This window comes from Pan paniscus, chromosome 12 (assembly GCF_029289425.2).
Source record: "Pan paniscus chromosome 12, NHGRI_mPanPan1-v2.0_pri, whole genome shotgun sequence".
NCBI lineage: Eukaryota > Metazoa > Chordata > Mammalia > Primates > Hominidae > Pan > Pan paniscus.
The window spans coordinates 71677161-71690377 of record NC_073261.2 but is presented as its reverse complement, the minus strand read 5'-3'; the positions used below and the strand labels follow the sequence as shown (position 1 = coordinate 71690377).

Genomic DNA, 13217 nt, shown 5'->3' with positions numbered 1-13217 from the left:
CCATGTTGGTTTTGTTTTCCAGGAAGGAATGCAGCTCATTTCAGAAAAGCCTGAGACGGAAGCTGTGGTGAAGGAGAAACTCACTGGTTTACATAAAATGTGGGAAGTCCTTGAATCCACTACCCAGACAAAGGCCCAGCGGCTCTTTGATGCAAACAAGGCCGAACTTTTCACCCAGAGCTGTGCAGATCTAGACAAATGGCTGCACGGCCTAGAGAGTCAGATTCAGTCTGATGACTATGGCAAAGACCTGACCAGTGTCAATATCCTGCTGAAAAAGCAACAGGCAAGTGGACAAGCCATCATGGACTTGGGTGTATTTCTGTTTTACAGCCGTAGTCCTTAGAGTCTTTTCTCACCCACTGCATTATCAGGAGTCCACCTTCCATGGGAAGGCATTTTTAACCCAGAAAAGTACTTGCTCTAACAGCATCGTAGAACATTTCCAGAATAGAAAGACACTTGTCCAGACTAGAAAGACACAGTATTAGGAGTATTGGGTGTTGGCTGTCTGTGTATGGGATTGATAATTTTCTTAGTTAATGGGTATTATCACTGTTTAACAGTTAAATAAATGTTCATTTCATTCAATTCTGCATTTTACACGAAAGAAATATTCTCATACTTTGTTGTTTAACATCTTGATTTGTGACAGTTACCTGAGTTGTTCAAGGCACTTTATAGATAATAAAAATAACTGTTTATATTATATCACCATAGAGGGCTTTAAGGGCAAATGAATTTACCTCAGATTTACTTGAAAACAGTTCCATTGATGTTGAAAAGCAAGTCAGTGGCAAAATGTTCGAGTGGCTCCCATGGCTGGCTTTGCGGTGTGGCCAAGTCCCAGGCCCAGCAGTTCTGCTTAGAGCCAGTCACTGCAAAAGATAGTCTGTGCTGAGCGCTGAGGCTGCTTCTCTGCCCTCAGATGCTGGAGAATCAGATGGAAGTGCGGAAGAAGGAGATCGAAGAGCTCCAAAGCCAAGCCCAGGCCCTGAGTCAGGAAGGGAAGAGCACCGACGAGGTGGACAGCAAGCGCCTCACCGTGCAGACCAAGTTCATGGAGTTGCTGGAGCCCTTGAACGAGAGGAAGCATAACCTGCTGGCCTCCAAAGAGATCCATCAGTTCAACAGGGATGTGGAGGACGAGATCGTGAGTCGACCCCTGCTGCACACATGGCTTTTCCACGAGCCCCCTTGCCTGTGCTAAAGCCCACATTCTCACTTCTCAGTCAACCTCACCTTGGGCCACGTTGGCAAGCTGAGCTGCCAATGTCCACGCTCTGGATGGTCTAAAGTTTCTTTCCCTTTTCACCCTAAATGTAACTCCATTGGTCCTCTCACGTTGTCTAGGGATACTGTAGGATTTTAATGGCCCTAAAACAGACTTTTTAAAAGTAATGAGGACTCACAGTGAGTTTGACCTTGAGGATGAGGTAAAGTTGGAAAGACTCTCCCTAGCCCTGTCTCGGAGAACAAGGGCGTGCTTCCCCAGACAGCCCTCCCAAGGGGGCTGAGCACTCTCTGAAGCTTACCCTTGCTGTCCCTCACTGCCCCTCACTGCTCGTTTGTGTCGTATATTTGTTCCTCTGAGTGGATCTGACCACTTATTTAAAATTCTTCCCAGTTGTGGGTTGGAGAGAGGATGCCTTTGGCAACTTCCACAGATCATGGCCACAACCTCCAGACTGTGCAGCTGTTAATAAAGAAAAATCAGGTAAGCCTTTCTGCTCAAGCTAGTTCTGTCTGATAAATAATTGCTCTAAATTATGAGACTGAGAATGGCAGAGAGCTTTGAAGCCTTGCTATTTCTTTCTGGCCCTAACAGCTTGACATAAGCAGCAGACGGCTGCCATTTAGCAAGCCTTTGTGTGTATTTTCCGCTCCCTCCAGACCCTCCAGAAAGAAATCCAGGGGCACCAGCCTCGCATTGACGACATCTTTGAGAGGAGCCAAAACATCGTCACTGACAGCAGCAGCCTCAGCGCTGAGGCCATCAGACAGAGGCTTGCCGACCTGAAGCAGCTGTGGGGTCTCCTCATTGAGGAGACAGAGAAACGCCACAGGCGGCTGGAGGAGGCGCACAGGGCCCAGCAGTACTACTTTGACGCTGCTGAGGCCGAAGCCTGGATGAGCGAGCAGGAGCTGTACATGATGTCAGAGGAGAAGGCCAAGGTGAGAGGAGGCAGGAAGCATCCCTGTCCCAGGAGAGCCTCAGATTCAAACCCTGGGCTTACTTTCTGCTGGCGGCTCTGTCTTTATAAAAACTTCCCTTATAGCCTTTGAGTGTTAAGGGGACACCATGTGCATGAAGGTGTCTGAAATCCAGCTGCTGATTTCCCTTTGGTGCAGCATTTTCTTATCTGAATCCTAGTGTGCCATTAAGAACAGGTTCATCCTTTCATCTTTGAAATATGCCAGAGTCCTTCCTGCTGTCTATTTATAGGTTCCCTAAACTTTACAAAATACAGGATGGCTTGGAGACAATTTGAAAGTATTGCAAGGTTCCAGGAATGCTGCCATTTACATACTTGATGGACCTTGAGGAATTCCAGCGAACCAGGCACACTTGGTCTGCCCAAGCTTTTCTCTGAGAGGGGCTCTGCTCATTCTGCGTTCTCCTTGTGTTTATCTTCTGCACAGGCTTCTGTGGTCCAGTCCCTATGGAAGCTCTTGGAACACTTCTGTGTTCCACTGTCCGTACTGCACCTCTGGAGTTTTTCTTTCTACTGATCCTTCCTCCTACCCTGCTGAGCAGCTGGTCTGTCACTTCTTAAGGTGGTGTAGGGCCAGAGGGGACCGCTATGGTTGTGATGTTCTCCTGTCTTTGCAGGATGAGCAGAGTGCTGTCTCCATGTTGAAGAAGCACCAGATCTTAGAACAAGCTGTGGAGGACTATGCAGAGACCGTGCATCAGCTCTCCAAGACCAGCCGGGCCCTGGTGGCCGACAGCCATCCTGAAAGGTGAGCGCTGCTTCATGAGCGTGAGACCCGGCTCTCGATTCCTCTCAGTTAGGGTCTCTTGCTAACCCCCACCAAAAGAAAATGTCAGCATTCATCATGACTTGCTGGTAAGGCAAATCTTTGAGAAGCATTTTTAAAACAGACCCATCATTTAAAACATCCTATCATGATTAGGATGGGTGAACTGTTATATTAGGAAATTGCTCTTGTGGGTTAAATATCTCCTGTTGGCCAAGGCTCTCCTGAAAGAATATTGGTGTCGTGAGTCAAAAGTACAGGTTGACTAGGCTGGGCAGTCAACGTAAAGTGGCTTACACTTGTAATCCCAGCACTTTACCAAGGCAAGGTGGGAGGATTGCTTGAGCCCAGGGGGCCAAAGACCAATCTCGGCAATGTGGCGAAACCTCATCTCTACAAAAAATACAAAAAATCAGTTGGGTGTGGTGGCACACGTCTGTACTACTCAGCTATTCAAGAGGCTGAGGTTGGGAGGATGGTTTGAGTCCAGGAGTTTGAGGCTACAGTGAACGATGTTCACACTGCTGCACTCCAGCCTGGGTGACAGAGTGAGACCTTGTCTCAAAAAAATAAAAATGATCAGAAGTACAGGTTGACTTGCATGGTGGATACAGATAGTCATAGCACTTACACTTGGGTTGAAAAAGTCATCCAGTTTAGTAAAGTAATTACTAGTTTTAAGAGGAGCATTAGACAAGAATGCATAGACCTGTAAAATGAAGGGGCTCCCAGGAAGAACAAAGTGATAACACCTCCTAACTCTTCGATATCAAGTGATTAGAACACCTTCGAGGAAAAAGAAGAGGTGAGTGTGTGGTACTCATCAGGCCCCTGTATTAACTTCCAAAGCAGTCATTTTAGGATTTTTGTGTAAATGCCTTTTATGACTTGGAAAGGAATTGGCCTTGTGCATTTAACCAGGGCAGGTTAGGGGAGATGAGGTCAGTGGCTCTGTTGGTGTAGGAGGTTCTTAAGATGTTCATGATCAGGATTCCCAGGAAAGTGGCCTTCCTAGTCTCCAGGGATAGGCACCAACATGTCCTTGTCTCTGATATTCTGGTTTGTAGACCATCACTCTGGGGAGAAGTTGGAGGGAGGGGGATTCAGTCTCCTGACTGCGCACCTGGGAATCATGAGGTGGAGCAGCCGGTCCAGCCCTCCTAACAAGGATGGGCCCTCTGCCCAGAGAAGGTAGAGGGCCTTGCGTGCCACACTGGCTGTGTCATTTGTCCCTCTGGCAGCATGGTACCAGAGAATGCAAGACCACTCTGGATTTTGCATTAACTTATTTTCTCTTATGTCACCTTCCTGACTGGGAAGATTTTGCATTAACTTGTAACATCAAAGGAAATCCTGATTTGCAGAGCCAGAGGTGCAGAGAGAATTTTCCCCTTTCCCCGCTAAATTCGCCTACCCCCACTATTCACTGCAGCAGAGTGAGGCACTACCCATCCCTAGTGTAATAGTAGGGATAGGTGAATTTAGTTTACATATTGGCTCTTTTGTTTACATATTGGCTCTTCACGACTTCAAATTGTGGCCAATTTCAGAATTTTATTTTTCATGCTAAGTGGGTTAACCAGAGTTTCCTTTGAGAAATATGATGTAATATGCTCTCCCATTATCTCCGCCTCATTTGTTTTTCCCCTGCAGAAACTTGACATTTAAGATCCTTTTTCTCCCCATTGCTCCTTTTCTTTTTCAGTGAGCGCATTAGCATGCGGCAGTCCAAAGTGGATAAACTGTACGCTGGTCTGAAAGACCTTGCTGAAGAGAGAAGAGGCAAGCTGGATGAGAGACACAGGTTATTCCAGCTCAACCGTGAGGTGGACGACCTGGAGCAGTGGATCGCTGAGAGGGAGGTGGTCGCAGGGTCCCATGAACTGGGACAGGACTATGAGCATGTCACGGCAAGTACTTGAGGCAGTGCATGAGTTGGTTGTGCAGTAAGTGATGGTGTGGAAGGCCATCTGCATTCCTTGTCTGTGAGCAGATAAAATGCCCTGGACTCCAATCAGAGGTCTTGGGGTTTAGTTTTAAGGTGGTGTTTCTTTTATAAGCAGGTGACTCGCATTTAGGTTGGCTAACCTCTCTGTGCACCCCTTCCTCCGGTAGTAAAAAGAGGTGGAGGTAGTGTCTCAGTCTGCTGCAGTGAGCAAGAAAGGAAACCCAGTTGCTAAGAGGTTCTCGAGCTAAGATCTATTGTTCTGAAGTCATGAGTATTATTGGCTACATCTTGCTTAGAGGCAGTTTCTTTCCAAAGGGTATTCATGTGATCAAGAAATACAGAGTTCACAGTGGGCTCACTGATTTCCTTACCCATCCCCGTTTCAGATGTTACAAGAACGATTCCGGGAGTTTGCCCGAGACACCGGGAACATTGGGCAGGAGCGCGTGGACACGGTCAATCACCTGGCAGATGAGCTTATCAACTCTGGACATTCAGATGCCGCCACCATCGCTGAATGGAAGGATGGCCTCAATGAAGCCTGGGCCGACCTCCTGGAGCTCATTGACACAAGAACACAGATTCTTGCCGCTTCCTATGAACTGCACAAGTTTTACCACGATGCCAAGGAGATCTTTGGGCGTATACAGGACAAACACAAGAAACTCCCTGAGGAGCTTGGGAGAGATCAGAACACAGTGGAGACCTTACAGAGAATGCACACTACATTTGAGCATGACATCCAGGCTCTGGGCACACAGGTGGGTATGGCAGCCACCCAGGGGTGCTGGGGAGGCTTTTTCTCCATAGAACATCTTTGGGCATCTGTAAGTATCTCCCTGTTCCTTGGCTCTTCAAAAGAATTGCCCCAATTAAGCACATACATGTACCCACTTTGTAATAGTGCTCCATTTGGGAGAACTTATCAGTCCATAAAGGTCTACGTTTGCCACATTTGTGAACATTAGATGAGTGCCCCCATGATTAAAATAAATAAACCAGACGCATACACAGATGTTTGCAAGTTATAGGCCTCAGCAAGTGTTTTTATTATGTTAGCATATCCGTCCAGAACAATTTCCAAAATAATATTTTACTATTTTTCATCAACCAGGTTCTAAGTTATATGTCTGGAAAAAGAAAAAAACAGGATTCTGACATTTTATCATGCCTCGTCCCCAGTATGAAATGACTGGCACTAAGACTTTGTTTAAAAGATGTTTGACAAAGTAGTAACAATATAACAGAATCTAGTGTAATCACTCTCTAGTTTCCTTTCTGATCTCTGCACAGTTTCTTGTTTAGTCTTATGCCTTTTAGTTGAAAAACAAATTGTATTTTTTTTTCTTCTAAGTTTCATGGCCCTAGAGAAGAAGCCAGTTTTATTAAAGATGTTATCCCTGATTATGTCAAGGGTTCTTGTTGTTAAGAGTATATTGAGTATCTAAGTTATCTCAGCTTTTTCTGTTAAAAGCCAAATAGTGTTTTTCGCTTTATGAGATACATACTCTCTGTTGCAGCTCTGCCCTCTGTCATTGTAGAATAAAGCAGCCATAGACAGTGAGAAGATGAATGAGCGTAGCTGTGTTCCAGTAAATCTTTATTTACAGAAACAGGCCACCCAGATATGGCCTTGGGCTGACCCAGTCTAGTGCCTCAGCCTCTAAATAGCTTTGGTATACTTTGGGATTTGTTCTATGAAGGGACCACCTTGATAGTTGTTCTCTCTCACTTCCCCTTAATTCCTAATTCCTGTCACTATGACGGCAAGTTTAATTTACCTCTCTAAGCTTTGGTTCCCTAATAGTTTAAGGATTGAGGTGCAAAACATATGACATAGTGAGATCTCTAGAAATGTTTTCTAATTATTATTATATAACAAAAGTTTAGGGAAACATGGGATACCTAGAGATAGAATTAGAAAACACCTTGACAACGTAGGTCTTTCCTCTGCACCTCTAAAATCATTTACTTTTAGAACTGCAAGACACTTGAGAGACAGTGGAGTTGCTCTCTCATTTTTTCATTAAATCCCTTCGCCTCATTAGACTTAGAGATGAGGAAGCCAAAGAAGGGTCTCGGAACATCCAGGGTGGGAATCTCGTCCCTCGAGTCTGATAGTCTGCACCTCACCATACCCACTGGGCTATGATGTTTATAGCAGTGAAAAGGATGTGTGTCCTACTGCAGGTATTGACCTGATCTGGGTTTCTTTTCACAGAATAACAGAGCAGAAGGGAAGGCTCATGGTGTAGGCTCCCAGGAGTACATGGTGCTGCTTCTTTGGTTGTTTCCTTTTGTGCCAACTTGAAGTGCCACTGTCTCCATTCTGCACGGGAGCTGTGGGAATGACACATAGCACTGATGGAGGTCTTGAGTGGTTATGCAAAGCAATAGTTCATATTTGTGGAAATTTTCACTTTTGCTGTCCTCTTGTACCTTACATTTTATTGCGAGCAAATTGAAAACAGCCAGAGACACAGAAACAGGTGTTTTGAAAAATATGGTTCATTGTGTAGGAAAATTAGCTTTTCAGATAATTTCCTAGGAATTTGCTCATTGTAATTTGAGTTAAACCTGAGCCATAATCAAAGAATATTTCCAAAAATCCTTTAGGATATGGAAATCAAATCACACTGGAAACCAAAGCCTGTTGGTTCTTCTTTGCATCTCTTGCAGAAACTGCTTTTTTTCTTTTTTTAACCTGTTATCACCTAAAGTGCTTCTGTGCAATCAGGGGTCAGTAATCCACCTCCCCACAAGCCCTACTACTGTCCGTCCCCCCCGCCCCCGCTTTTACCCCACTTAGCATTTCTCCATATTCTACTCTCATAGACATCTAAAAGCTCTCATAATCCAGGACAGTTGTCTGCGGACTTCTTTGATCACGCAGCTTTATCAGTACGTGATGATTGTGTGTCCATTCCCCTATATGTGTATGCCTTTAATTAGACATTGTACACAAGTATGGCACTACTGATGTTACATACTTTATATAAGACATGTAAGAGGAGAAAATTTAACTATAAAATTAGCTGCAATTATTAGCTTCAGTTTTAAAGACATATACCGTTCCCCAAAAAAAAGGTAAGAGTGTAATCTTATTTTTGTTTTTACAGAAGAAAAATATTATGCCCATTGTCTGCACTGTTTATTCCACTTCGTTGTCATCTTGGTGTGCTTTTCGTGTGACTACACAGAAGCGCTTCCTCGTTCTTTTTCATGGCTGCACAGGAGTCTCCTGCTGGATGCACCATCATTAATTTAACCAGTCCTTCACTGATAGTCACTTTATTTTCAGTCTTTTGCTTTTACAGACACTGCTGCAGTAAATAATCTATGCATATTTCGTATCCTAAATATGCAAGAATGTATATGTAGGATCAATTCCCCAAAGTAGGATCATAAAATCAGAAGGTACCACATTTATAATTTTCATGGGTACTGCCCATTTACCTTCTGTAGGAGCTGTAGTCTGTTACACTCCTGTCTACAGAGAATGAGCTCACTGACAAATATATCATCACACTTGGATTTTTGCCAACTAATAGATGACACATTACAGTATCTCTATGAAGCATCTTTTCATGTTTAAGACCCATTTGCATTTCCTGCTTTCTGAATGTTTTCTTCATGCCAGTTTCTGTGTTGGTTTGTTGGTTTTTTTCTTTTCTTTCTTTCTTTCTTTCTTTTTTTTATGACTGTCATAGCTGAAAAAGATAACTCAACCAAAATATGTAGATGTAAGTAGAAGTGTACCATTGGCTCCATTTACCAAATCACAATTCTCAATGTATATTTTTAGTTTTGCAAGGTTTTTGTTGAAATTTGGCTATTTCAAGTTTCACCTTCTTTAACGTTAATTAGTTATTTTAACCACATAGGGTACCACGTTTTTATACTTTTTGAGTGTAAATGTCCCACGGTGAGAACTCTTACAGGCGATACATACATTGTATTCACATAGCAATGAGAAGTCATTTTCAAAATGTGCTCTTCATGGCAGTTTCCCATTCATCATAAAAACATTTATCTTTACCCTGAGATAGCAGATTAGGTATTTATTTTTTGGACTGTGTCTGAATATGTCCCACTCAGATATCCCAGGCTGCCTCCAGGGGACTTTCCCTGACTAAACTCTCCTGCCTATCTTCCTGTAGCATTTCATTTGTTTTATCATTCATAAAGAACTTAATAATGTAGTTGAACAGATTTATAGAAAACGGGTTTTTGTGACTTGGATCTCCCCAGTGAAATTGAGGGCTCCTTAAGGGGCATGGGCCATATTTTGATTCTTTGCTCCCTTTAGTGTATGAGCAGAACAGAATAGGGCTTGGGGTGATGGTGGGAAGGCCGCCATGGGCTGACCTGGCTCATCCCCCACATGGCTTCACAGGTGAGGCAGCTGCAGGAGGATGCAGCCCGCCTCCAGGCGGCCTATGCGGGTGACAAGGCCGACGACATCCAGAAGCGCGAGAACGAGGTCCTGGAAGCCTGGAAGTCCCTCCTGGACGCCTGTGAGAGCCGCAGGGTGCGGCTGGTGGACACAGGGGACAAGTTCCGCTTCTTCAGCATGGTGCGCGACCTCATGCTCTGGATGGAGGATGTCATCCGGCAGATCGAGGCCCAGGAGAAGCCAAGGTAACACTTTCAGCCCAAAGGAAATTGGACTTATTGGCCCTTGGTTAAAACACAGGAGTCTTCCAGAGAGAAGCAGGAGCCTTGAAAGCGTTCCTGCCTGAGCGCTTCAAGGCCAGAGCGGGGGTGGGGCGGTGCTTGGAGTGCGGCACCACTGCTTGCCTCGTGCACTTGGCTCATGCACACCATCACCAGGGAATGTGGGAGCCTGAGGTTATCAAAGCCTGTCCCATTCTCCCTACTCCTGGCTCCCTTGACCCACAGTCACTCAGGCCCTCTTGCCCACATATGTGCTTGAAGTAGGACCTTGGGCTTCAAGTAGCCACGTACCTTGGACATGACTAACTGCCCCGTCTTTGCAATGAGATGACTTTTCTGAGTTATTTTTCTGTGCCTGCTTTTTGGATTAAAGACCACTCTATCCCTTTCCATGCACATTACTAAAGGTGTCACCCTCAACATCTGCTTTAATATGGTGTCCTTGGGTTATTATTTAATATTTGTCCTGTATCTTTGGCTTTGTTTCATGCAAATTAGTGAAGAGAAGTTAATAGAGGAACACACAGGTACATATTTAACCTCCAGTTCACCCCTCTGCCAGCTCCAGCCCCCACTGTAATTGAGAAACTATGCCGCAATAAAAGGGATTTTTTATGATATATATATTTTTGAAGCAGTTGTATTTCCTGGATCAGGATCAGTAGGTTTTGATCCATGCTGGTCACTGCTGTCTAGGCTAGTTCCCATCCTGTGTATCTTTTTGTGTCTGAATAAGGAGACCGTGTTAGCTGCTCTTTGATATGCACATCCTGAATCTTTGACAGCTAACTCATCAAGGTGCGATTGCGGCACCTCTTGCTGCTTCTCTACTTTCTAGAAGAGAGTCTTTCTGACTTGCATTTCAAAGTAAAAGTTTGAACAGAAAACCATTGCTTTTTCTGGCACCCACCTAGCAACCATTTTGAATTATTCAGGCACACACACAAAAACAAAAGCAGCCATGTTCTACAGTTGGGTTACCTGGCTGGTACTGAACTGTGCTGTCACTGTGCTTTGGCTCCAGTGGCCCAGCCTAAGCTCAGGGAGTGATTCAGACCTGTAAGACCATCAGTTTCTTTCAAGGCCATCAGTTTCTTTCAAATTAATTGTGTGTTTTAAAACCTACACATTTTTTGAAAAGCTTGATCTCCTAACGGAGGCATCGTTTGTCTAATTTTAGGGATGTATCATCTGTTGAACTCTTAATGAATAATCATCAAGGCATCAAAGCTGAAATTGATGCACGTAATGACAGTTTCACAACCTGCATTGAACTTGGGAAATCCCTGTTGGCGAGAAAACACTATGCATCTGAGGAGGTAGGTTGCTACTTTGCTTTGGAGCTGCAGCTGGTGTCAAGATGTAAAATGACTTTGTTTTATATGTATGTGTGTGTCAGAGATACTGTGTTTACATTCTTATACACACAAACATATGTTTTAAAACTCCTTTCCTGTGCGTCTAGAATAATGCAATTATGCAAGACTCTAGGCCCAGGCTGGTAAATCTCTGGCACAGAAGACAATTTTTGAGGGCTACAAAATGGACTCCGCATCCTCCCCAGTCAGTACTCTTTCTAGGTGACGCCAATGTCCATTGACTGTGCCCTAGATCAGTTTGCTGTTGAGTGCATGGTTGGTGATTCTGGTTAGGATGGTGGTAATAAAGAGGTAAATTATTAGTTGCGTGTGTGGCCCCCTGCATGGGAATGGGCATCCTCTCCAAGAGGTCAGGGCTTTGTCCGTCTTGCTGTCCCTCTCCTGAACGTGTTTGCCGCAGGGAGCCACCTCACGACAAAACAGCTTTGGCAGGGCTTCCGCGCCTTCCTCCAGCCCCTTCTGGAAGGAGCAGTGCTATGCTTTTCTTTCCTCTCCCAGTCCTCAGACAGACTGAGCAGTCCTTAGATATCTCCCAGCTTAATGGTGGTCTTTGCAGAAAATGTATTTTTCTAGTATAAAATGACCCCATCAAGAGGATGTGGTGCATTCCATTAAGATGTCCCGGGGATCCTCTTTTTCATACAGATCAAGGAAAAATTACTGCAGTTGACTGAAAAGAGGAAAGAAATGATCGACAAGTGGGAAGACCGATGGGAATGGTTAAGACTGAGTAAGGATGTAGTTTATCTTTTTGCTCTTTTGGGTATCAATGGAAAACATGCACGTTTATTTTCTTGCTTTAATTCATTAATGTTATCATTTAAAGATTGTTTGAGTTGTAGATGCCTTTTTAGTGCCCCGTTTCACCATTTCATGGTAAATACTACTTTTAAGAAGCTTCCTATGGCATAGTCATTTTTCACCTCTTGATTGATCTCAGTGTCATAGGTGGGATTTGGATGTTCTTTAGGGATGACAGAGGGCACCTCCCTGGGAGAATACAGATAGAAGCCCTCTCCCCCATTTGTCTTCAAGAATTCTTACTACAGAATCAAGTTGGAAAGTTGATCTCATTAAGTCATATTTGGTGCTCTTAGTGGAATGTCGATAACATAATAAAAACTAACATCTATTAAAATTTTGCTGTGAATGAGGCATTGTTCTAAGTGGTTTTTTAATGTATTTCTGTGTTTATTCCCCAAAGTGACCCTGTGAATTAGATTCTATTTTTAATTCTCATTTTATAAGGGAATATGTGAGCTAATACAGGGTTTATAATGTACAGTATTAGGAATAGCATTTCATAATTGGTATGAGCACTAACAGCGCAATTCTAGCATTGCTTACCATGCTTTGCCATTCTGTGTTGGAGTTCTGGGCTCTGTCCTAATGTTCTAACTCCATCTATGCAAGTTATGGGGGTTTACTAGAAACCAAATGCAAGGGCCTTTTCTGAGAGGTTTGACGGCACACTCTTTTGGGCCCAGAGCCCTCATAAATCCCACTTTTTGACCATTCTTTGCAGGAGGATTTGGTCTGTATGTTTTGAGAATTGTGGGGCAGTTTCATTCAGCTTAGCAAAACCCACATTACACACTGAACCGGGCACCAGCTTGTACACCAGGGACACAGTGATGACATGCACAGTCCCTGCCTTGAAAAGCCAGTAAGTCCCTAGTGCAGAGGTGGCATCTTCTTCATGTAGTCGTGTTGGGGGCTACTGAGGTGCGGAAAGCAGATAGCTAGCCAGCTCCTTGGGACACCAACGCTGCTCACAGTCCATTTTTTACCTCAGTGATCCCAGGCTTTGCTGCGTGAAATGAAGTGAAAATCAATGTTAACTATAGCAGAAAGCCTGGTTCTAACCTACCTTCTCATAACTATGGTGGAACTAGTGTTCCATTTCCTCACAGGTGGAAGAACAGAATGAAACAGAGCGAAAGCCTTGGTCCCCACCATCTTAGTGTTCCCATATCCTTCCCTCCCTCTAAACCCCCCAAAATAAAACACAACTACTGCCCAAAAGAGGGCGAGTTAAGAATGCCTGCCCATCTGGCTACGTGTAGATTGTGAATTCCTGCAGGTGTCTGAAGGCTTAGCTCATGAAGTGGGGCCGAGTGAACAGAGCGTTCACTGTAGACCTGCTCTGGGCAGTATGATAGCTGCTTTCCCACGTGTGGCTCTTGAGAACTTGAAATGTCTCAAATTGAGATGTGCAGTGAATGTGTGCC

The 13217-nt window shown here is 44.3% G+C and overlaps 1 protein-coding gene across 3 annotated transcripts in view; it reads left to right on the top strand.

Annotated features, from left to right (window-relative positions):
- The window catches only part of SPTBN1 (spectrin beta, non-erythrocytic 1), a 139556-nt gene that overhangs the window by 114150 nt on the left and 12189 nt on the right, over positions 1-13217 (top strand). For all 3 annotated transcript variants that reach the window (XM_034953145.3, XM_008956253.5, XM_057301307.1), the window contains exons 19-28: positions 23-286; positions 929-1153; positions 1628-1717; positions 1894-2175; positions 2834-2964; positions 4688-4892; positions 5317-5691; positions 9327-9571; positions 10788-10926; positions 11632-11716. In XM_034953145.3, coding sequence (XP_034809036.1) covers positions 23-286; positions 929-1153; positions 1628-1717; positions 1894-2175; positions 2834-2964; positions 4688-4892; positions 5317-5691; positions 9327-9571; positions 10788-10926; positions 11632-11716 — 2041 coding nt within the window. The remainder of the gene's footprint in view (positions 1-22; positions 287-928; positions 1154-1627; positions 1718-1893; positions 2176-2833; positions 2965-4687; positions 4893-5316; positions 5692-9326; positions 9572-10787; positions 10927-11631; positions 11717-13217) is intronic.